The sequence below is a fragment of the Vombatus ursinus genome, unplaced genomic scaffold (genome assembly GCF_900497805.2).
Source record: "Vombatus ursinus unplaced genomic scaffold, bare-nosed wombat genome assembly UNPS02004827.1, whole genome shotgun sequence".
Lineage (NCBI taxonomy): Eukaryota > Metazoa > Chordata > Mammalia > Diprotodontia > Vombatidae > Vombatus > Vombatus ursinus.
Window position 1 is genome coordinate 1,297,312 of NW_020944605.1, and position 26,544 is coordinate 1,323,855.

General features: G+C 35.1%; 1 protein-coding gene across 1 annotated transcript in view; it reads right to left on the reverse strand.

The window, feature by feature from the left end:
* DMD (dystrophin) overlaps positions 1–26,544 on the reverse strand; it is a 2,133,690-nt gene that overhangs the window by 894,855 nt on the left and 1,212,291 nt on the right. Inside the window, exons 45-46 of the mRNA XM_027841994.1 lie at positions 12,539–12,686; positions 8,796–8,945 (exon numbers count right to left, since the gene is read on the reverse strand). Of these exons, the coding sequence (XP_027697795.1) occupies positions 8,796–8,945; positions 12,539–12,686 (298 nt within the window). The remainder of the gene's footprint in view (positions 1–8,795; positions 8,946–12,538; positions 12,687–26,544) is intronic.

Consider the following 26,544-nt stretch of genomic DNA (forward strand, 5'->3'; position numbering starts at 1 on the left):
CAAAGAATTGGCAGCTTAATGGCAATAGGTAAAAGGAAAAAAAAAGTAGGATTGAGCTAAGATGGAAAAGAGAGAGAGCTAAGACAGGGAAGGGCCATTAGCGCTGCAGGTATATGAGAGCAGTAGACTTAGTTGTACCTATTTCTTCAAGGATTAAGGGGAATTCCAAGAAAAGGTCTGCTCTTTCCCCAACTTCCCTTCTCAATGCCTGCCTGCTAACAGACATATTAACATAGTTTGCTTGTTTCTTTATCCAAATAATTTCTGGTAACCTGATTTTACTCCAACCATAAAGAAGACAGAAGTTAGCTAGAGATAAACATAAATTTAAATTAAAGCAGACTCAAATTCTACCTAAAGGTTAGGTATTTTCCAAACTAGAGTCTCCGGAGTGTTGGGATTGTATTCCTTTTTGTTTAATATAAATTCCACAAGTTAGCAGAATGGAAGACCATCTGAACACGAGGGGCCATTTTATTGTCCTGGGCTAAGCAACAATAACAACAAAAAGCTATTTGTTGAAGCAGAGTGTGGCTTTCTAGAAACTCTAGAGGAAAAGGAGATGTTGAGGGCTGGAACAATTATCACTGGTCAACTATACTTCCTAAAGTGGTTCCTGCCTCTACCAGTGTTACACAGGACTTATAGAAATGTACCTAAAAAATTCAGATTTACTGAACTACGCAAATAATGTAAGGAAAGAATAGAGCTGAAGAACAAACTTTTCCTGTCTTACCCCTCTCATGGGCTTCCTCATTCACATCCATCTTTTCCCTATCTCACCTCAGTCCCTTACTGCAGATCTCTCCACATCTTCCACTGTGCCCTCTAGAAGTCCAACTCTACAATTAACAAAATTCCTTTCATTTTAGACCTCTTCTTTTCTTTTTCCTTACATCTTCTGAAACTCTGTGAAACCCAGCATCATCCAGATGGCACCACATTTTTTATCATTATTACTGGTAAAGGTTGTACCTTTTTTTACAACCCTTGATTAACCCTGCTAATAGGGGAGTCATTGAAATTTCTAGCCTTCATTGCTATTATTCAGGAATTGCTTTTTCTTTGAGGTTCTATATATATATATATGCACATATATATGCATATATACACACATCTATATATCTAACTATAATATGCATAGAAATGATCATTGAATCCATGAGAATTGTTAATACAACCAGGTGATAAAATATAGAAAGAAAGTAGAAGTACTAAGACAAAGGGCTCACCCTTTTAATGGGTGTGTTGTGAAAGAAAATTCATCAAGGAGTTAACAACAATTATACTTTGCACTGTATAGTGTTTTCTTACACATTATTTCTTTTGATCCTCCCAACAATCTTGTGAGATGGACGGTGAAGCATTTTACATTACATTAGTAATTACTAATTTTATTGATTATATTATTTCTCATAAAATTATACTGAGGTACAGAATAGTAAATGATTCTTAAAATCAGAAAACTTTAAGCAGTGAGGACAGGGAGACGATAAGGATTTGTGATTCTTAATTTAATGCTCATACCATGATAACACGGGGAAAAAAATCATAATATTATGGGAGATATTCTGAAACTATCATACATTACTAATTAGAATTTAAGCTCCTTGAAGGCAGGAACTGTTGCATTTTATTTGTAGTCCCAGTGCATAGTAAGTAACTAATAAATGCTTGTTGTTTGTTACATGAAATGTATAAGAAACTGAAAATCAGTCTTTAAGAGCACTAATTCTTCCCACATAATAGAGCCAATTATAGAAACAATAGGAAGATAACTAATTTAATTGCATTTTTTAGTTAATAATAGTTTGCATTTAGGAGGTTCTGCAATATTCTTGGATTTTATACAAAAGCTGCAAACCTGAACATCTGCTTACCTTTCCACATAGAGGGGAGAAAAACAAGTGGGTGAAGACTGCCTGTTTTCTAATAGCTGGAATCTATTTCTTACTAAATTATCAAAAAGACTAATATAAAGACATAAAATGTATCCTATCCATTTACTCCACTATTCCCTTGCTTGTCTTGTTTCTATTTCCACTGAACAACTACTTTTGGCTAATTTATCACTGCACCAATTATTCCTACAAAAAGCTACATCCTACTGTTTACTGTGACATGTTGTTAATGGCTAACTTTCTAGGACCCATATTGTTCTAGCACCTTAAACAGTGAAAAAATGATCCTTCTTTTATTTTATAGCAACAATAATAATGAGATGTAGTATGGCATAGATAGAAAATTGATTTCAAGGATTCAAGAACATCTGGGCTCAAATTTGCCTTATATACATACTTATTACAATGCAGTTATATATATGAATTGATAGTGAGGGTTTCCTCATCAGGGATCCTCTACATCAATAAAGGTCTGGATCAAAAACATGAAGGTAATTAGAGTATGCCCTAGTGTTGGGAAGTGAATCAATAAGGCACACAGTGGTTTAAGGGATGAGGGGAAGATTTTCCCAGGAGGATGGGAGCAGCTATGAGTCAAAATTTAATTGGGTAATTTAGACATATGCCTAGTACTGGGCAAAGAGTAAAGAAACCCCCTATCTATAAGGGAATGGAACTAGCAAGAGAAAGTCAGCATTCCCAAAGCCAGAGAATGCTTGGCTGATACTCAAGAACTCCCTCTAGTGTTAGGTGGTGTGAATGACAGGAAGTCTGAGTACTTAATTGACAGCCTGATGGCTGAGTAGTTACAAGGCACCCGCTAGATGGCACCACCCTAGTCTCATTCTGTCATTCATACATATTCATACATATTTATATCTATGTCTATATCTATATCTATATTGATGTCTATGTCTATATCTATCTTCATGTAGAGTTACAGATCTATCTATCTGGATGAGATAGATATATAGAGATAGAAATAGATATATAGATATATATCTTTTATTATAGAGTTGTTTTTTTATGGGGCTAAGAATCATGGAGCATTATAATCACTGAAGGGTCAAAATTGTGTATGACTGAAAGGGAAATGGAGAGAGATATGATGAACTTAAGTGGGCTGTAGAACATTTCCAACAATGAATTTTATGTGGCAAAGAATTGGAAATTGAGAGATGCCCATCAATTGGGGAACGGCTGAGCAAGTTGTGGTATATGAATGTGATGGAATACTATCGTGCTATAAGAAATGATGAACAGGCAGACTTCAGAAAAACCTGGAAAGACTTGTATGGTCTGATGCTGAGTGAAGTGAGCAGAACCAAGAGAACGTTGTACACAATAACAGCCATGTTGTGTGATGACTAATATTGATAAACTTAACCCTTCCCAGCAATACAAGGATCTAAGACATCGCCAGAGGCCTTGTGATGGAAAATGCTATCCACATCTAAAGAAAGAGCTATGGAAGTTGAATTGCTATTTTTTTCTCTTCTGTTGAGTTTTGTTTCCTCTTTCTGATGGTTCCTCCTATTGGTTTTGATTTTTACTTACAACATCACTAATGTGAAAATATGTTTAATATGAATGTAAATGTATAGCCTATATCAGATTGTGCACCATCCCAGGGAGGGTGATGGGGAGGAAGGGGGAGAAAAATTTTAAACTCAAAGGCATATGGAAGTGATTATTGATAAATCAAATAAATTAATATAAAAATTTTTTTAAAATGAATTTTATGCAGGATATGGAATAAATAATATTATCCAGGAGATAAATATATGGTTGGAAAAAGGAGGTGGACCAGTCACATGGTAAGATTGAGGGACAAAAAAGAGATAATTTGAGTGCTGCAAGGGAACCCAAGTAATGTTAAAAGGTCTAGAGGTAGGCCTCCAGCATGTTGAATGAATCCATTATGGGATTTATTCCACAATGTAGATAAGGAAACATAGGAGGAGAAGGTATGTAAATGGGTTGTAATCTATATTACTGGAGGGAAGTCTGACAACATCCATCAGATCATGGATTAATTTAAGTATTGATGTGCTTAGGAGAAAAAGAAGGAAGGAAATAAGCATTTATTAAGTACTCACTACGTACAGGGCGCTGTGCAAAATGCTGGGAATACAAATACAAGCAAAAAGAAAAAGAGTCCCTGAACTCAAGTAGCTACATTTTAATGAGGAAAGACAACAAAAGGAAGCTAAAAAGGGGGGAGATAAAGTTCCCCAGCACAGAATCAAAGTATGACAGTCCTGAAGCCAGGAAAAAAACCTGGAGAGGGATGAAGGCTGGCTTGGGTCCCTCCATAAAATGGAGGTTCCAGGAGGAACTCACCAATTGAAGAAGAGGACAGGTCAAACAAAGGGATGTTTCAGGGTGAGAAAACCTCAGAGAGTCTTGAATGTTCCAGGGTGAGGAGGCCCTAGGCACTAAGCGAAGCTCCAGGATAAGACAGCACGGTTTGGGAGTCTAGCAGTCAAGGACAGAGCTAGAAGGGGAATGAAGGCTGGCCTAGATATTTCCACAAAATGGAAGCTCTGGGAGGAACTCACCCCTGGGAGAAGCAGTTGGACCTTGCAGAGACTAAGTATTTCCAAAGACTACTTCCCTAATCAATAAAATCTAAATCAGGAGATTACTTAATGTGCTACTTTCATAAGAAATTAGTTTTTGAGATTATATATGTGTATATAAACATATGTATAGATGTATATGTGTGTGTATATATACATATATACATATATACATACACATACACATATGTTTCTCTAAGGGGAGAGACAGAAAGACAAAGAGAAAGAGAGAGACAGTCAGAGAGAGAGAGAATGTGTGTGTGCGTATGTGTGTGTGTGCGTGTGTGTGTGTGTGTGTGTGTGTGTGTGTGTGTGTGTGAGCACTACTAAGATTAATCTTCAGGTAATTCTATCAGTTATAAATAACCCAAATCTATCAGTCAAAATTATCAAGATCAACTTAGTGCCTAAACCATAACCTTGTCATGACTTTGGTTTCTAGTACTTTTCCTAGCCCTGTTCAGCTTTCTCAATACTTGGTCAGTCAAGCCAAAGATAAACTATACTTTTCTTAGTGGTACTGAAAATGTTCCCAAATTAAACATGTCATTCCACTCAAATTTTTTTATTTCTGGACCAGAACAAGATGATTTGCTCTAACAAACAAGGGAATCATCTTTTCAATGTTTTATAATTAGTTCTCATGCCAACAATCCAATTAAAAGGGAACAAAACAAAATGTCTCCATCAGGCATTGATTACTACCTTTATAATCCATACAGTAGCCTTATCTTAAAGCCTAAGGTGGATAAATGAGGGGAATGGTGAGTCTGGCATACAGCTTACTCTCTGATAATCTACCTTATCCCTCTTGGCTGATACCAGACAAGAATAACATTAAAGAGTGATAAACTCCTTCCCCCAAACCTCTGATTCCATGGTTCACTGGCCCTAGGCATAATCTATCAATCCATTTACTACACAGTAAAAGGTAAGAAACCCATTACTGATCTGTTATGTGTCCTGGCAGGTGGAATATGACAAAAAAACGAATACATCACCCAACCTAATGCTCAGGGTTTCTTTTCTATGCTTCAAAGCACTGGGTGGGCAGCTTACCTGCAGATGTTTAATTATTAAAATAAACTCAAACATGTTGATGCATGGTTATAAAGATTATGACAGAATTTCATTCTCTATATTAGCATGACCTTTAATAAAAATGCCATCATTTTCATTTTTGCACAAAATATTGGCTTTTCAGAAGGTGGTAATAAATGAAACTAGGTTAGAATTTACAATCTGTGCTTTTCAACATGGTATTTAATCTTTGTCCTCTTTCAAGTTCAGTTTAAGGTAGTAATATACTAGAGCATGTCATTTCATTATTGTTATGGTTAGAAAAGAGGATAACCCCTCCATTCACAAGGTCAATACTATGAAATTTAGATGCCCCAAAGCAAAAGCAATGCAGAAATGAAAGACAAAAGTTTATTTTTTATTGGAAGTCTCCCTTTAGTATTTAATTTCTCCTCTATGCTCACATTCATCACTATTGGGCAATAAATTCTATACCTATGAAAAGGCTTGAAAAGAGATTATTTTAAATATGCTACCTTTATGCCCAAGAGTAATAGGGGATTTCTTTCCTTTTTTTCTCAATAAGTTGTAACACTTTTACTCACTTTAAAATCATTGTTAATTAATTAAAAGCAAACAGACAAGAGCCTTTGAATAGATACTGTATTGAAAAGATACTGTATTGACAGTATCTTTGACCTACTGTTCTCTGTAATGCAGGATGATTACTGTATTGTTCTATTTTTAAAAAGTCTGTGTAAAAGTTTTAAGATGGAAATTAAGTGATGAATATAGTAAAGGAATCAGTAATTTACCACAAAAAATTCATTTTCCAGTTAAGCATTACATAATGATATTTCAAATTTTTCTGGTAGAATATTTCTTGCCTGTAACTAGGATATTAATAATCACATCTCAGTGCTTTGTTTGGGGGTTGGGAAGAAGGGGAGTTCATTGAATGAAGGAGGGAGAAGTCTAGTTATTTTGACACTCACAGTATCAACAGGGAACTCAAAGGCACTCTAATCCAAACAGCACCAGAGGAGCAATTCCCTTAAACCTCTGTAATGAGTAGTCATCCAAACTCCATCTGAAACTCTCTAGTAATGGGTAATCCATTACCTCCTGTACAGTCATTCCACTTAGGGGCATCTCTAATTATTAGGAATAACAAATTATGTACTGGACTTATCATTTTCTCTTTTTCTCTTCAATTGATCTTAACTCTAGCCTGACCAAGAGTTAGTGCCTAGAAAAGGCATGAAAACCAGAAATAATGAGAGACTGTGAGTTGAAGGCAGCAGGCAAAGATGATGGCTTAATAGTGAACTCTGTCATTTTCATTTATATTTTAGTTTTCAGAATAACAAAAATATTTGAACATTGGAACTAGAAAGGCCCTTAGAAATCTACTGATCCAGTCCCCTCATTTTACAGATGAGGAAAATGAGGTATAAATCAGGTTTCTAAAGCAGATGAACAAGGTAGGACAAGGTAGTTAAATTGTTTTTTACCCTCCCTTAAATTAAATGCATAAAATATTCACAAGCATACTATTTATAATAATAAAAAAATTGGAAACAATCCATATATTCAAAAATTGGAGATGGCTCAATGAATCATATTTATTTTGATGGTGCTATAAAATGATGTCTATGGAACAGAAAAAGGAATATGGAAATCAGCAGAACCATAACATTGTGTGTGTGCATGTGTGTGTATGTATATATGTATACATACACATATGTAATATACATAATACTTTGCATATACTGTCAATAAGTCAACATGCACTTATTAAGCACTTACTATGTCCAAGCACTATCCATAATAACTATATTTTTTAAAAAAGTAGGAAAAAGGGAAAATAGTACAAAAGGTGACAGAATTTTTTAAAGTAGGACTGAAAAGGGACATAACAAAAGAGAGGCAACTTGACTCAGGGTTAAAAGAGCTAGATTTGGAGTCAAATTCCAGATCTGTCATGTATTAACTGTATGACCTTAGGCAAGTCACTTAACCTCGATGACCTTCAATTTCCTCTTCTGTAAAACAAGTCCATTCTAGTTCCAGATCTATTATTTCTAAAAAAAAAAAAAAGCTTTGTATTTTGTTTTTTTATTGCTTTTTTTAAAACCTATTTAATCATTGTAAAAATCCAATATTCTTCTGTAACATGTTTCATGTAACATGCCCCATGTTTCACGTTTATTAGCTTATTTTTGATGAAACTTCTTATGTTTAAAATTATATTTTATTTCAAAATATTTAGTTTTTAAATTGCTACTTTGCTCTTGCTATATGAAACTAATACATATAATATAGATTTTTATTATACTTTCATAAAAGTGACATCTGTTTTAGTTATTGAATAAATTAGTTATGCAATCTGTTAGAGAAACTTCGACACTATAGCTTTAAAGTAATGAAATAAATAACCTGATACATTTCTAAATTTAGTTTTTTATTATTTCTTTTCAAATTGCCTAAGCATTAAAAAAAAAAGTTTCTCTGCAACATCCTTCACACCTTTCAATTAGGTTGGAGATTGATGAATAAACAAAGAACTGTTGATTTGCTACGTTTCTATTTTAGAATGAAAACCTTATTTTGACATTCACTCTTTCTTGAATATTTCACTTCAGCAAAATCTCCTTGTTATGATCTCAGTTTAAATAAGTTTAATATTATTTATATTTTGATGAAAATGTATTGCTTAGGTTATATTTTAAATGACAATAAATATATTTAAAATATGTATCTAATATCCAGGATTGAGAAAAGCATTGCACATAAAAGTTTTCACTTTCTTAAAACCCCAAATTAAAAATAAGCAAATAAAAAGCTGAAGGGAGTATAAGATACATTGTAAGTTGAGGGCTCCCAAGATAGCTTGGACGCTTGTTATAGGTTTCTTTGGTGGCTTTTTTGTATGTGCATTTGGAGCTGCATAAATTTCACACATCCATCATTTATTTAGTAAATCCTCTGGGTGAGAATTAGGGATTTTGCTTTATTTTACTTTTTGCATGGGTCACCTTCATCTCTTCTAAAGGCTTTCCATGCACAACTGAACATCCAATTAATTACTTAGGCAATTTTCAGGCCAACTCTTGAAAATAATTTATGTTGAAGAATAGCACTGGATGTTTCAGCACTTACACTTTCTTCTAATATCACCCTAAATCCCATCTGTGACAAACCATACAGCTGAGCTGGCACACAAACTCACAAAACACAGAAATAGACGCTTGTAGCACACTACACATGAGATATTGCCAATATATCTAACCTTTATCCATCGAAGGTTTGCCTCTTTGCGCTTATTCTCCAGTTTATCTTGTTCTTCTGGGTTTATGGTCTCACTTATAAGAATCGTACCTCCTGTTTCATTTAATTGTTTCAGTATTCCCTGGCGTCCAGGTAATTCCTCCACTCGTAACTGAAACCGGCAAACACAACAACATTTACGATGAATTACGGTTGTTTTCAACCCCCTTATCTTTGTCCCTGTTGATAAGTTTATCAAATGAAATGACTTGGTCAAATACTCAATCTGCTATTAAATACCCACAGTTTTCCACACCAGCCAAACGTGATAGACTGAAACCGCTGGCTTCCGGTTTCCCTATTCCAGGGAAAGACACGTTGTCTAATACCCAGAGAAAACACATTTTTAATGAAGAAAATTGTTGACTATTTTGTGTAGTTGTGATTTGAGGTTACAAAAATTGACTTTCAAACTTTAAAAAAGTACTCCTCAAACAGAGCCAGATCATTAATGATGGCATATAGGATTGCCTCAATGTATATGATTCTGTCCAGTGAACAGTATTCACCAGAGGATGAAGACATTCTGAGAGTGGAACACCAAATGAGAGGATATTACAACTATTGTCCAAGATTTGTAAGTTTCACCAATTTCCCAAGTTGTAGTTTATATATAAAAGTTAGCAGTGTGTGTGTGTGTTTGTGTGTGTGTGTGTGTGTGCGTGTGTGTGTGTGTGTGTGTGTGTGTGTGTGTAGAACACTTCCCAGATAAAGATCCTTATGAACATAATCTTCCGAGGCTTAAAAGGTCACAATCATCTTTGAACGTTTCTTATTCTTTGCCCTCTTTATGTAATCAAGTGCACAATTCTGTTGATTATGCCTCCATGATATCTCCTAAATCTCTTTCTCTTCCTTACACTGACTACCCTAGGTGACAGCCTCCAGTCTTTGGTCCTTTAGTTCTACCTGTGACTCTTTTAGAATTTTCCTAGGCTTTGTACAGTTCTCGTCATATATGAACCCCACTACCTCCCAAATATAGTCCAAACTCTTTTGAATGGCATTCAAGCTTCTCAGTGATTCAGCTCCAACCTACATTCTCCTAGTTCTCCTCTTTATTTTTATATTCTAACCATATTGGCATACTCACTGTTCCCCTAATATATTCTGTACTTTATTTGCCATATGTATTTGCTCACGTTGTCCATTTTAGAATTCCCTTCTCCCCATAATCTCTAATTGTCCACATTCAAGGCATCATTAAAGGCCCATATCAATTGTTAACATGACCATAATGTTTCAGCTGATTTTCTCAGTCAGAGGTAATCTGTACTACCAGAATACGTGTCTCTGTTATTATGAAACCTGTCATAGTTATTTCTCCAAAGCTCTGATCTCACTGACTAGATTATAAAGTAATTGAGCAAGAATTGTTTCTTATTCTCATTTTTCTATCCCTTATTACCTACTAAACACAGGGCTTTGGATATAAGTAAAATTTTTAGAAATTGTTTGCTGAGTGAATTATCAATGCCTCCTAAAATATGACTTTTAGACTAGATATTTATATTTCTTCATCTGAATTTAAGCACATTATGGAAACATAGATTTCCAAGGAGGAAATGTGATCATTTATGTGTGATGTAAAAGTGTGAAAGTGAAATTTAAGATTTGATCTTACACTGCTATTTCTTTTTCAGGTACCAAAATATTTCTTGAAGAATGATATGATTCTAAGAATATTCCCATCTATATATTCAAACCAATAGGACCATTAAATTATCAGTAGTTTTACTTCCCTTTGGTGTCTGTTTATTTGCTTTTAAATTTTCCAAAAATTTAAAACTCTTTGAAAACCAGTAGCCAGTTTTGGCAAGATCCACTTATATCTCAAATTCAACACTACAAAATAGAACTAATCATCCTTCTGCACAAACCCTGACTCCTTCCAAAGTTCCCTAATTCTGTTTACCCTACCATTCTATTATACCTGTAAGGGCATCTGATCTTCTGTCTCAGGTTCACAGACTTGTAGTTATCCTTCACTCTCTTCTCTCCCTCACCCACTATGGCTATCTTGTCAACTCCACTTCCATAATATCTCTTAGATCCACTCCCTTATGTTCATTTATACAGCTACCACCATAGTTCAGGGTCTCATTGCCTCTTGCCTGAACCATAATAGGTTCCATTTTGTTTTCCGTGATTCAATCTATCCTCCATACAAGTGTCTAAACAACTTTCCGAAAGCATGAGTCTGACCATGTCACTGTACTCTTCAAAGGATTTATGGCTTCCTATTGCTTCTAGGATAAATTATAAAATATTCTGCCTGGTGTGTAAGGTCTTCTAGAATCTAGTTCTACCTCCTACCTCCTTTCCCAGGACTGCATCACATTTTCCTTGTTTTTATACTATATTATCCAGTTAAATTGAACTGTAGCCAATTCACCAATCAGGAAACTATATTTCCCATTTCTAGATATTTGCATAATTCAAATTCCATGTCTTCAATGAATTGTCTTTTCATATCCTCCTCTTAGAATTCTTATCTTCTTTCAAGGTTCAGCTCAGGTCTCATCTCTTTCCTAAAGTTTTCATTGATTCTAATAAGCTATTAGTATTCTTTCCTCCTCAAACTATCTTATTTTAATTATCTACCCCTCCCCCAAAAGGCAAGACCTTTGAGGGAAAGGGCTGTTCTGATTTTGTCTTTGTGTTCCTAGAACGTATCACAGCATTTTACAATCTTTCTTTCTTCCTTCCTTGATTCCTTCCTCTCTCTCTCTCTCTCTCTCTCTCTCTCCCTTCTACTCTTTTTTTTCCTAGTATATTTCAGAGGCTAGACTTAAACCTGAGTTTTACTGACTCTGAGGTCAATTCCTTATCAACTACCCCACACTGTCTTCTGTCTACGCTTAGTAGGTATCATACATGTATATATATATATATATATATACACACACACACACACACACACACACACACACACATATGTGTATATATGTATATACACACATGTATAATACACAGGCATGTGAGTATATATACACATATGTTTATGCATAATACACTGTATTATATATTTCTATATATAAACTTGAATTTAATTGATCCTAGAATTAAAATAAAATAAGTTAATTGAGTTTCATTTTTGAATCACTTATCTGCTAGTTGCGGGTCAATTAGGGAATAATCAGAATATTCAAGAAAGGTGAGCACAAAAATCTTGTAAATTGACTTGACTGTATTGAGGGCCATTGTGTTAGCTCAGTGAGAAAGAACATCCAGTTACTGTTGTTAACTGGAACCCTTTGGATTTAAGGCTGAAACAATTCAGCAATAAGATGTCTGTGGTACCTCCCTCAGGCCGTCTACAAACCTTTAGCCATAGTATGAAACATTAAAACAATGATTTTCAATCTCTCAGCTCGTGACACTCCATCATCACATAATAAGTATTCTCAAAATAAAACAAATTTCACCTAAATTTAATTTAAAAATAAATCTATGCTATACAATAGCACCTTGAGGAACACAGAAGTGTGGCAAAAGCAAATAAAAAAGGTAGAATGTTGTAATTCTAAAAAGACTTGTAGTCATAAGGTTAATAACAAAAATAAAATATTGACAAATATCTTAGTATAGAAACATGAATGTAATTACTGACAAACCAATACTAAAATACAAAAAAAAATACCAAAATACTAAAATACTTAAGAAGTATTAGTAAGTGGGGAACTTAAAAATGTCAAATGTTACCTTGACTTTTTGCAGTATATCCTTTAATTGCTGCTCATTTCCTGGTTCAAGGGGGATGCCGACAATGTTCTCTGCTTCCTTTAACCATAAAATAAATTCATTCAAGTCACCTTCAAATTCTGACAAAATATTCTTTTGTTCTTCTAACCTAGAATAAAACAACAAATTTATTATTAACAATATATTTCTCAACAAGTAACTTGAAAAGTAAATCAAGATCATATGCTTTTTATTAAAGAAAACATCCTACTCATTTGAATTAAAATAATGTTCATGTTATTTTCCTATACAAAAACATTAAATGGCTCCTTATTATCAACCGAATGAAATCTAAACACCTCATCCTGGCATCATTCAGTCTTTTTAAAAATATCATTCTGAACTTAAGAAATAAAATAAGCATTTCTAAAATACTCTAGAGAGATGGCTATCATTAGACACAAATGTGCACACACATATAAATCATTCTATACACACTATTTATCAGTTCTTTCTCTGGATGCTCCTTCATAGGTCCTTTGTAGTTATTTTAGGTATTTATAATAGTCAAAATTACTTAGTTGGTCAAAGTTGTTCTTAAAACCAGTATGGACCACAACTTATCTTTGCTGCCCCTATTTAACTTTCTCCTCCATGTAATCATTATTTTCCTTAACCAACCTCCACTTCTCCAGCTCAATCGACTACTTAAAAAAGGTTTGATGCCATGTTTTTGTCATGTTATTATCTCTTCCTGCAAGTCTATTTTGCCAAGACCCCAAATTAAAGTCTCTCAGGTCAAAAGCCTCTTAATCATTTAAGATTCATCTTAAAATGTACTTCCAGAGAGAAGATTTTCTTACCTCCACAGTGGGATGTGATCTGTCCCTTCTTAGAATGTTATAGCCCTCTGTACTGCTCTTAGGGCATTTATCATATTCTCCCTTTTATTATACTTCTTTTACTTATTTCGCATTATTGATTGTAAGGTCCTTGAGGGGAAGGACTATATTTTATTCTTCTTGGTATACCCAGCAGTGACCAGTATCAAGTCTTATACACTTAATGAACACTTATTAAATTGGGATTAACTAAATTTAAATTGGTTAAGAGAAATTAATTTTGACTTCTAAATATAAAATTATAATAGCATAAAATATAGTAATCAGAAAGACAATAGAATATGTGAAATATATTTTAAGATACTGTTTTCCTTAAATATTCCTCTTAAATTTACAATGGAATAACTGTTAAACAATTGAATTATTATACTTTTTAAAAACACTATGAAAAATGTAATTTGATTGATGGAAGACATAAGTTGATGTACAATATCTGACATCAGTTTGTCAAGAATGAATGTCATGTTATAAAATATATTTATAATATTTAGGTCAAATGCTTTTAAATAATATTTTTCATATAATACATTTGAAAAGTATAGCTAAGTAAACTAATTTGTTTTTAAAGGTTATTTGTGAATTAATTTCATTCTAAAAATATGAAAGAAAGCCCTATAACAAAAGTAACTATCGTTTCCTTGTTGAACCCTTTTTCTTCCAACCATTATTTCTTTTCAGTATAAAATTCCATAAGTAACTTTTCCAAGTACTTCAGTATAAACAGAGTTTGGGTTGAGGTCATTGAGCAACTTTTAATAACATTTACTAGCTGTTCTAGTCTCTCTTTTCTGTTTCAAGGACCTTTGTCAAACTACTTAATTTATATCTCCTCAATAACTTCCTTATAACTTCCTTTGTAAATTCTTAATTGTTCCCTTTATCTTAATTCTCAATTGCCTAAATTTTTCTATTTCCTGCTGCCTTAAATATCTACCAATAGGGTGCACATACACAGCATTATAAAATTTTTAATTCACCTTACATGCTATCATTGCAGTTGATTCTCATAATAACTTTGAGGGGTAAGTATTATAGATACTATTATCTCCATTTTCCAGATAAGGAAAACTGAAGTTGATAGAAGTTAAGTGATTTGTACAGAGTTGCAAATCTAGTAAGTGTCAAAGGCAGAATTTGTACCTAGGTCTTCCAGTCTCAAAGCCTAGCACTCTATCTACTATGTCACTATTCCAAGAAAAGTGTTCATCTATTAATCTTCCTCTGACTCAGTTAAACTCTTGCAAATCTATTTAGGAATGCTTTTAAAGGAAGAGGTAAGTTAAGCACAAGTTTTGATCTTCCTTCAACATCTGTCTAGGAGCATTGTTCTACTTCAAATTCAGGAAGCAGGATAAAAAAAAATGAAAATCAATGAATAGGAAAATGAAAAGCCATGCTAAAAAATTAAAACCCCGAAATTTGAAAATGAAATCCTAAATACTAATCTGACCACATAATCAAGGTTGCCCTTAAAACATCAGACAATCTTCTCTTTCTCTTTCTTCTCTTTGTCATACTCACAGAAACAATCTCAATAAAAAGTCATTTATTTTAAGTATAGAAGACAAGAAGAAATTATAGGAGATAAAGTCCAAAATATTTAAACCCTTTGATTGCAGTATAACTCTGGGTGTTAAATGGAGGTAAAAATATAAAATTTAATGATAACTTCTGATCATTGTAGTAAATGATCAAAAAAATGAATACTTTCCAATTATAAAATTTAAAAAAATTTGGGGATTGGAGTCAGGGAAATAAAATTATGTAAATGTTCATGGTATGCGGAATCAGGATAAGTAAGCTTTGAAATTTGAGTTGAAATGTCTAGTATAGCAAGAGACTTCTATATGGCATTGCAAAGTAGTTCCAGGTAGCTGTAATTATTTATAGCAAATGAATGTTATCAGCAGAAGAATGAACAAACATAATACCTTATTTTGTAAGAGTGAAGACTGCCTCAAAATCACATGAGTTAGTGATGGATAGAATTCAATGCATGTTTTTGCATACATGCTCTGATCAACTGCCTTTTATTTTGATACATCTTGTTTCAGTATAAACCCATAAACACCATAAAATATCTTTCCTAAATGTGCTACACTTTCTACTTTTATAGAGCATTAAGATAGTGAGCGCAGTAGGTACTTATCCATACATGATATATAATTAAGTACAGTCTATAATTAACTTTAAGCTACAGTGTAAAAGTTGGAGGCTTTCATAAGATTTCATGGATTTTAACAGCATACTTTCCTAGTAATCTCAAGATTAAATACATGATGTAAAGCACACATAAAATAGAGAAGTTTCAGATGAGCTATCTGCTATAATATTGTCACTGACATTGTGCTAATGTGGTAATTTTTTTCTGATTTTTAAAAAATGATGTAATTTTTAAAAAATGGAAACAATTTTGTAGTCCTTTTCTTTCAGTTTTTTGTACATTTTAGCATAAATATATGATACAACCAACTTAACCCTAGCTTGGTTATGTTTTATTTTCCAAATTATAAATGTTTTCTACTCATTTCAAAAGCTTTGATTTGAAACTTTACAAGCTGTAATTTGTATTTGTGTCTTCAGATAATTGAAAAATGAAAGAATATGGTAAACATTCTCAAAGCTGTCTTTTGACAGAACTGTTTAAAAATTCTTTATATTAACATTCATCACATGAAGTGTTATTTCTTTGTTTACCTACTAGCTTAATGTTTATGGAAGGATTTATTCAGGCATGTGGTAGTAATAATAATGAATGGGATATTTAACATTACCCATCTGCAATTAAGTCTTAGATATTTTATTTTTAGAGTCATTGCAATGCACTTAGCTACTTCCCCCCAAAGCAGTGGTTTCCTGGTTGAAGTATTGGTTATGTTATAATTTATATTATAAATATTCTTAATGAAGGTTAAGGAAGTAGAATAGCATTATGGTGGAAGATATACATAAATAGAAAAGGAGAGTTACAAGATATTGTTTTGTACAGTGTGCTTATCACTTTATATAGTGAGCATCACAGTTTCATGACTAAAATGGTATTCATATGCCAAAGTAGAACCTATAGTCACTTCCATGGTTGGTTTCTGGTGGAAGCCCACTAAAAAACAAAATGTTTGCCTCATCTGCCTCACTGATATGTGATACTGTATACTTCTAGAATGATTAATTTGTTTTAAATCTCTAGGTTTTATTTAAATTCAAATACTCCTGGGAGAATCATGAGGCAAGTGTCATATAGTGAGAAGAGCCAAGACTTGAATTGTAGTTCTGACTCTCTATTACTTATTACCTCTGTGGCTTTGTGTATAAACCCATTATTCCAATCTGTAGTCCAGAACTGTAATTTTATTGGAGTGAAGAATTTCAGGAAACTTCTCCCACACATGTAGATAAGCAATTCATCTGTAATTTATAGTCTTAAAGGGGTATCTGAGGCATTGAAAAGTTAAGTGACTTGGGTATTGAAAAATTAAGTTACTTGTCTATGGTAACACATCTAGTACATATCAGGAGCAAAAATTGAGTCCAGATCTTTCTGAAAACAAAACATTATGTACCAATGCCTCCTCTACACCTAAATCATGCAATCAAAGCAGCATAGATTAAGACCCAAAAGGAACCACAGAAATCATCCTAGAGATAACCCAGGTCCCTTTGTTTCAAATTCATGGCTCTTTTCATAGAACGATATTACTCAGAGGATCAATGAGATAACCTCTTGCAATCTGTTTTTTGTCCTGTCTACAAGAAATTACTTTTATCAAAGGCTAATAATTGTCTCCTAATGACCAAGACTTCATTGTGTCCTCATCTTCCTTGATCTTTCTGCAGCATTCCATAGTCTTGGCAACCCCTTCTTAGAAGGTGGAATTTTAATTGGGACTTAAAGGAAGGCAGGAGAGTCAAGAGGTAGAGATGATGAGGAAGAGCATTCCAGGTATGGCACAGCAAGCAAAAATACCTGGAGCTGAGAGGTGGAATGTCTTGTGATGTGATATATAAGAAGTCTAGAGAGATGAAAAAAAAAAATCCACTGTTAGCTGCCCACCTGGTTCTTCTCATATCTCTGTAAATAGTCTTCTATCTTCCTCATTCCTTCCTTGTTCTCTTCCTATCTTTGACTCTCTTCTCTTCTCCCATTAACATCTCTCCAATGGCAATCTTATTGATTCCCATGAATCTATGCAGTTGATTCCCTGAGATCTAGGTCTAGCTCTGACCTGTCTTCCAAGCTTCAGAGTTGCACCAACAGTTGTCTGCATGTCCATATATATACATATTTTCTACAAATCCATATCTCTGGCACACCAACTTGAATATGTGCCAAATAATTTCTTATTTCTTATTCTGACTATACTATTCCTACCTGCAATGACTAGGTTTTCCATGTGTTAAACCTGAGGGTTATCTTTGGTTCTTCCCTCTTTCTTTTCTTTCAAACCCAACCAATGGCTAAATTCTATCCATTTCCCCTCAAAAACATTGCTCACATCTATCTTTCTACCCCACTATCACTCTCACCACGCAAGCATATGTCCTAAGACAGAGATACAAAAACACACACACATATATATACATATATGTACAATACATTGGAGTGTCTAGGTTGGGATATTTAATCGACAGTTGGCAATGAGAAACTAGAGTTTAGCAGAAAGATTATAGCTCATAGGAGCAGAAATATAGTGCTGAAAAGGTCCACAGAGGTCATTTTGTGTAATGCCCTATTTTATAGATGAGGTCAAGTCTAGAGATTTTAAGTGACAAATATTACCATGTCTTTCTCATCCTTAAAAAAAAAATCCCTTGATCCTTCCATCCATTCTATCATTTCATATATTTCCTGACTTTCATGGCTAAACTTCTGGAAAAGGCCATCTACAATAGATTCCCCTACTCTCTACAATTTGACTTCCAACCTAATCATCAGCTGAAACTTCTCCTCTAAAGTTAACAAGGATCTCTTAATTGTTAAATCCAATGTCCTTTTCACCAGTGGACTTCTTGCCCTCTCTTCACAATCTACCCCTCTCCCTTTTCACCTCTCTAGACTTCTTATATATCACATCCTCCCTCATATACTGCTTGATCAGTGACACTGACCTCCTTGCTATTCGCTGAACAAGACATTCCACCTCAGCTCCAGGTATTTTTGCTTGCTGTGCCATACCTGGAATGCTCTTCCTCATCATCTCTACCTCTTGACTCTCCTGCCTTCCTTTAAGTCCCAATTAAAACCCCACCTTCTATAGGAAGCTTTTCCTCAAACTCTCTTAATTCTAGTGCCTTCCCTCTGTCAATTATTTCCTATTTATCCTGTATATAATTTGCTTTGTATATATTCGTTTGCATGTTGTCTCTTCCATTAGATTGTGAGCTCCTTCAGAGCAAGAACTGGCCTGGTCTTTTTATTTTTATCCCCAACACTTAGCACAGTGCCTGGCATATAGTAGGTGCTTAATAAATGCTTATTAACTAATTATGTGAATTAAAGTCATCTATGTTTGTGTATTATTCTCCCAACTATGCTGTAAGTCCATTAAGGTAGGTACAATGTTAAATATAAATATTTTCTCTTGTTTAGGATTTAGCATAACACTGTATCCAACTATTAATAAAAATGCATAATATTAAATGACTGAATGAATATCAAATAGGTTTTCAGAATGCGTATGGCACAGAGTGGGCTCAGGTTATTTCTGGTAATCACATACAGTACTCCAGAGCATCCCATTCACAACCAATTCCCTTATCTATTCCTGAAGGAACCTCAAACTCTGGCAGAGCATTAGACCTGATTGCAGGTTTCTTCCTAGTAGATGTGCAAGAACATCAATGGGATTTTCAAAGCCACTAGAAGCTATATAGAATGCCTTATAACTTTATCATAGGAGGCAGCAGTGGATAGAGCACTGGGCCTGGAGTCAGGAAGATCTGAGCTCAAATCTAGATTCAGACACTTACTAGTTGTGTAACTTTGGGCAAATCACCTAATATCTGTCTGCCTCAGTTTGCCCAACTGTAAAAAGAAGATAATAATGGCATCTATCCTGATTGTTGTAAGGATCAAATGAAGTGCTTAGCATAGTATCTGAAACATAGTAGGTGCTTAATAAATACTGAATATAATAAATACTTAAATAAATACTGGTCATGGGGTCTATTAGTAAAGCACAGCTTCCTGAATTGACAAGAAGTTCCACTTTGGGAAGTTTGTTAGTTTTCCTGATATTAAAACTAAATTTGCCACTTTGCAAAATTTATATCCATGACTCCTTCCTTTGTCCTTTTATTCTCCATGACCTCTTGAAGTAAATATTTATTACCAATAGGACAAATTTAATTTTTCTTTCATAGATAGCTTTAGATAACATGAAAACAACTATAGTTTCCTTCTTAAGTCTTCTCCAGGTTCAACATGTCTGGGATCTTCAAGTGATATTCATATAGTATATTTGCCAGGTCCTTTCCCACCCTGATCGCCCTCCACTGGATAGTCTTAATCTTATAAATGTGCTTCCTAAAATGTAGAACTAAAAACTGAGTATAATTCTCAAGAGAGGCCCTGATTAGGGTAGAACACCGCAGGACTGTCAACTCTTTAGTCCTGTTTCACATTATGTAGCTGCTTATGTGGAAGCAGCTAGGTGGCTCAGTGGATAGAGAGCCAGGCTTGAAGTCAGGAAGAACTGAGTTCAAATCCAGCCTCAAACACTTACTAGCTGTGTGACCCTGAGCAAGCCATTTAACCCTGTTTGCCTCAGTATCCTCATCTGTGAAATGAGCTGGAGAAGGAAATAGCAAACTACTTCATTAGCTTTGCCAAGAAAACCTCAAATACGATCACAAAGAGTCAGACACAACAGAACAACAACAACAAAGTCCAAAATCAAATTAGTTTTTCTTGGCTGCCAGATCACATACTTGAGTTGTATTGTGCTAGCTGTCAACCAGAACCTCCAGATCTTTTTTAGACAAATAGCTGTCTTTCCATGTTTCCCTATCCTTTGTTTTTTTTGGGGGGGGGCATTGATTTTTTTTTACCCAAGCGTAAGACTTTTATATTTATCCCTTCAAAATTTCACCATCTTAAATATGGCACAATATTCTGGTCTGTCAAGGTTTTTTTTTGGATCCTGTCATCCAGCTGTTTTATGTTGGGGTTTTCACCGGTTTTCCTAGTATTGCCTTCAATTGCCAGAATTGACTGCATTCTTTTGTTGCATTAGCATATAAATACCTGTTATTTAATGGAGTTAACTATGATGCTAATGGTTATTTAGGTGAGGGAGGATAATACAGTTGCTGTTATTACTACTAATTTGCACATTTCCTTTACAGTTTCTTGCTGCATTTCAATTGTTTTAGAGTACTTCTTCACTGTGTCATGTATAATATAAGACTAAATCACTTGTTCACTTTCCTCAGGTCAGTCAGTCAACAAGCATTTATTAACTCAGTTACTATATGTAAAGCACTGTGGTACTCTGGGGATAAAAAGAAAAGCAAAAGGAAGGCCCCAACCCTCAGGAACTTACTTTCCAATGGGAGAGACAACAGGCAAAAAACTAAGTATATAAAAGATATTGAGAATAAATGAAAGGTAATCTCAGAGAAAAGATACTAGCAGTAGGTGTCTGGGGGAGGAGCATATTGGGAAAGGTCTATTCTAGCATGTGGGTTGTATCGTGGTTGTTGTTTGTCCTTCGTTCTGGGAGAGGACCACGACATAAGGGAGGTGATGCCATGGAATGCAAGTGAATTGGATTTAAGTTGAGGATTGAAGGCAGGGGAACAAGGGGTCAGTATGGAGGGAGGGCATTCCAAGAATGGGGAATAGTCATCGAAAATGTATGGAGTCTGGATGTAGAGTATCATAAATGCATGGCAAGGAGGCAGGTATTGCTGTATGATTTAGTGTGTAGAGAAAAATCAGTATAAGAAAATTGAGACAAAAGAAGGACAGATTTAAATATTAGATGTGGGAAAGATTTAGAAGTTAGGCTTCCATAGCAGAACATGGAAATTCTGAGGGGGACTTCCAAGATGTTGTGGATAGTCCCTCAACCAATCAGAAAGTGCCCTGAACACTCTGCAAAATCACTGCTTCCTTAAAGCTAAACGGGTTGCAACCAGTCTGGGTCAATGATAGAGCAAAGGCTTTTCTCTACTGTGCTTGCTTAATGAGCTTATTGAATATTAACTGACCAATATCTCCTGAGGGCAGAGATAACCGCCATTTTTGAACATGGGATGTATAACCAGGAGGGATGAACATGACAAGTAACATGGGATGGGTGATTCAGGAAGAGTGTAACCCAAATGAGTTGGTCCAATCCCAGCTCAAATGGGAGGAGTAGGGATTTTACTAACCATTTAAAAGCTGGCTCTGCTTCTGTATCGGCACACATGTGCTGTCCTAGAGTGCGGTATGCCTACTTCTTGCAAGAACTGTAATAAAGGCTTTCTTTCACACACTCCTGTAGTACACTTTTGTTTCAGACTTTCTAACACTGGAGTATTTTATATTTGGGCAGTAGGAGGTGCAATGGATAAAGTGCCAGGCCTGAAATCCAGAAGATTAATCTTTCTGAGCTCAAATCTAATCTTACACTTACCACCTATGTCTGGGCAAGTCACATGAAGTGTTATTTCTTAACTGAGCAAGTCACTTAACCCTGTTTGCCTCAGTTTCCTCATCTGTAAAATGAGCTGGAGAAGGAAATGCCAAACCATTCCAGTATCTTTGCCAAGAAAGAGTTGGACACAACTGTAACAACTGAACAACAGTTTATATTTGATCCTGGAAGTAATAGGGAGGTACTGAACTTTACTGAGAAGGTAAGAGAGATGACTTGTGCTTTAAGAAAATTATTTTGGCAAATGAGTCAAAGGATAGATGGGGGTAGTGAAAGACTTAAGGCAGTTTAGACAACCAGAAGGCTATTATTTTGTTAGATGGCTCATATAAAATTGGCATTATTAATCAGTATTTTGAAACTATATGTGTGGAATTTGAAAAGTTGTGTTATGGTCATCAAAATTTATAAGGGACTACTGATACTTGGAGTAAATGTCATATATATGAGAACTATATATGAGAATGACAGCTATACTTTTTCCCAGCTCTACACTACTCAAAGTATTAGCAAAATACTACAATGTTGTATATGTGGTGGATTGTAGAAGAATTTATTCTGGAGTGAGTTCAGGAATTACCAGACCCAGATGACAAGTCAAAAATCCCTGAAAAAATCCAAGTATGTGACCATACCAGGAAATTGGCTTGAAATCTTCCCTTGGAAGTGAAAGAATGCTTTAGCAAATTTGAATAAAGTTGATGGCATAGCATAGCACAGAAGCTGAGGCTCAAATCTGGATAAATACTTGCATTGTCACCTATATAGGAAGCTGAGACAAGACAGCAGGCATTATAATGGGAAATCTTTACGTAGGTGAGTCGGTGAGACTAAACTTTTATTCTCTATGCCAGAAATCAAAGATCTTCTTTTGCTTATACAGAGGATTTGTTATATATAAAAAAAAAAGCAGAAGAATGTCAGCCATGAAAAGGGCCCAAAAAAGTCCACAAGCATTGAAAGATATAGTTCAACTATGTCAGAGGCCAGATCACTCGATATAAGCACAGACACAGACACAGACACACACACACACACACACACACACACACACATGCATACACACAGTAGGTCCCAGACAAATAACCTCCTTTCAGAGAACATAAGTGAGTCCAAGATAGGAGCTTTTTCAGGAATGGAGCCCTTCTCTGATGGGGAAGAATCCATAGATATCTAAGCCAGGGTATACAAGAGAGCTACTAAAAGGCTAACAGAGACAAAATTAATTATTTGATGGGAAGTATCAAGGTGTCCACATATCTGTGGGTCTAAAGGAAAGAAACTCTGGAATCAGGGATGTTAACATCTTTTGAGTCATATGATGACTCTGGCCTATTGGAGGAATGGTACTTTCTGTGTCTGACAATACCATTTAACACAAAGGGGAATCACCATCTCAATACTTGGAATGGGTGGAAGGACACCAAATGAGACTGGTTAAAAGAACAAAAAAAGTAGAAATGATTGAGATCAATGAAATAGACAAAGATCTATAGCACTAACTCAAGCTGGAAGATGCAATGACCTTGATCCTGTGACAAATTAGTAAAACACGAGAAATATTTTAGTAGATGTCAATGGCCCAATAAGATACCACCTCTCATAAATTTACAACCCTAATTACTTCAGTAACATCTTATTGTGTATAGTCATGGAAAATAATCAGAAGTATTGTTCTGCAGGTACAGAGTTGACCAAAGAGACCGACCAAAAGTATGGGTTAATGGACAAATTGAAAGATTATGGGACAAGGGAGTGGAGATCACTCCAGCCTGACACATGATCATCATGAAGAGAAAACTAGAAAGGTAGAGAAGATAGTCATACGTAGGCCACATGTTCCTTTCTTTTCTACCTTGACTCAAGACTTTATAGAGAGGTTATTATGGCTGTGAGTATATATGCTACACTGTTGTTCTGGACAGTAGAGCACAAAAGATCATTGTGATTCTGCTGTCTTATGATCACTTAAGGAAAATAACTTTACATGCTCTCAAAGGATTTGGTCTGGAGGACTAGGTGAAAAAAACTACTCATACTTGGGATATGTTGAATAACCTTAAAATTTCTTAAGGAAGTCATTGGTATCAACAGAGCAATGGTTTCTGGCTTGGGTGTGTACAGAACTAACAACAGAATGACAGCTATACTTTTTCCCAGCTCCACACTACTCAAAGTATTAGCAAAATACTACAAACAACAAGCTATGATTAAATATTTCCATGAGTTGGCCAACCCTGTGTGGCTCAAGCAGGGGTCTACAAGCACATAGTCAAGGAGTAACAGTCAGTAGCACTGACCCTCTCCAACATTTGTGGATCCAGAGAACTCTGATTCTGATTACTCGTTAGTACTGTAAGAATTAGAAGATGTGTTGGCAGAATGTCAGCAAAAAGTTAGGGTTATTCTTGTTGCATGATAGAATATAGGACATACCAGAGGGGTACCCCCACAGGATCCAGTTTACGGACTCCTGATAATTCAGGGAATAATCTAGTAAAATTCCTCTTTCTTGCATGGATAAAGTCAGAAATCAGATTAAGAACCTGTTGGTCAATGGCATCATCACAGAATTAATTTAATGAATCACTTGTATCATCTAAATGGATCGTATCAAATAATGGAAAGATATAGATGTGTCTAGACAACTAGATTTTGATAACACACACACACACACACACACACACACACACAAAGTGGACTAGACCACCATTCAAGGTGCCTTGGATTATTTGTTAGGCAGTCAGTATTGGGCCCATGTAGCTTATCAGATTCCTATAGGAGAGGAAGACAAGGAAAAAACTGTTTTCATTGACTGAAATGGATTTTTACTAGTTAGAGCATAAGCCCCAAGGTACCTACTGCTTTCTGAAAACTGACCAAAAAAAGTGGTTGCAGATATAAACTACCTACAGGTTTGGAGTAACCTAGTGAAATCATCATCTTTGGTAAGACTCTGGAAGGACGAGAGGAAAGATTGATGAAAATGTTGACTTGGTTAGAGGAAAATATACTAAATCTTTCAAATGACAAACATCAGTTTGTCAGAGCCTCTGTCAAATATATGTCACATAGTATCTCAATAAGATATTAGCACAGACCCAGAGAAGACAGAAGCACTCTGGTTGTGGCCATATCCAAAGAACCTTCACAAGGCCTCAGCCCTTTTCTAGGTCTTGGTGGATTATAATAGTAAATCTGTTACAGATTCCGCTGCTTTGGCTAAACTACTAAAAGACTTCACTCAAGCACATATTAAAGGAAAGACAAGAAATACTAAAATATCTTAAAATTCACAGAGTCCTTAAGAGATCATTGAATTGACAGATATGAACAAGCTTCCAAAGATTTAGTCAACTGTCTATGTACCACTATTGACTTATGCAGACCCAAGAAAAGTTTTTGTCTTGAATATGTATGAAAATTCATAGGGCTTGGGATCAGTTTTGTACTAAGAGTGATGATCACCAGAAACTAGTTGAATTAGCCAGTAGAGGCTAGGATGATTGTGTAATTTGTTATACAATACATTAGCTGGGGCTTTTTAGCTTTGAAATAGACTGTCACTGAGAAGTTCAATAACGATGTATATTGATGAAAATCTCATGAATGTAGACAAGAAACAATCCACTGACATATTCTTACCCATACCAAATTAAGTGCTATTTACCAACATTAAGCTGCAGCACTAGCAACTGAGAATTCAGCATATACTACTACAGCCAGGAAAGATTAATGCCCTGTCCCAAAGACTATGAAACAACAAAGCTCTGCTGATACACTAAGGAAGCATGATCGCTATATGGGAAACCCAAGAAGCTGAGTTACAAGAAATGGCAGTACACTTGGGAGTTAGTTCAATAGACAAGAGAGTATCCCAGTAGAATATATGAACTTCGTTTGCTGAATTGGACTTCTTTGTTTCAGCTGTCTGCGGATGACTGTGGAGAAGATAAACATTAAAGCACTTTGAAAATGGATAGATGTTAAGTAGACTGTGATAGTAAACAATTAAAGTTTCAGCCCTTTGAAGGAAGCTTACTATGAAAATAATTACTATTAAGACAAGGGATCTTACCACTAAAACAAATTGGAGCTGTGCAGTGGAGTACTGGACTGGACTATCAGTGGTCCCTCGTTGGGTTCCAGTAAGTGGTTGGTGCTACTCAGTCCATATCTCCCTGTGGCCATGATAACTGTAACTGATAGTTTTGGACATGTGGGTCAAGAGAAGATCTAACACTAACCAGGAATAGATTTAACTGCCCCAAGATGACTATAGATTTCACCAATAAGAGTGAGATATGTTTATTGTGTGAAATGGTTGGACTTATGCTTTAGGAAAATAAATTTGGTGACTGAATGGAGGATAGACTGGAGTAGGAAGAGACTTGCCCAGACAGAACAACAAGTAGACCATTGCAATAAGTATTATTGATGACTAACTATTTTATAATATATATATACATATATATACAAATAC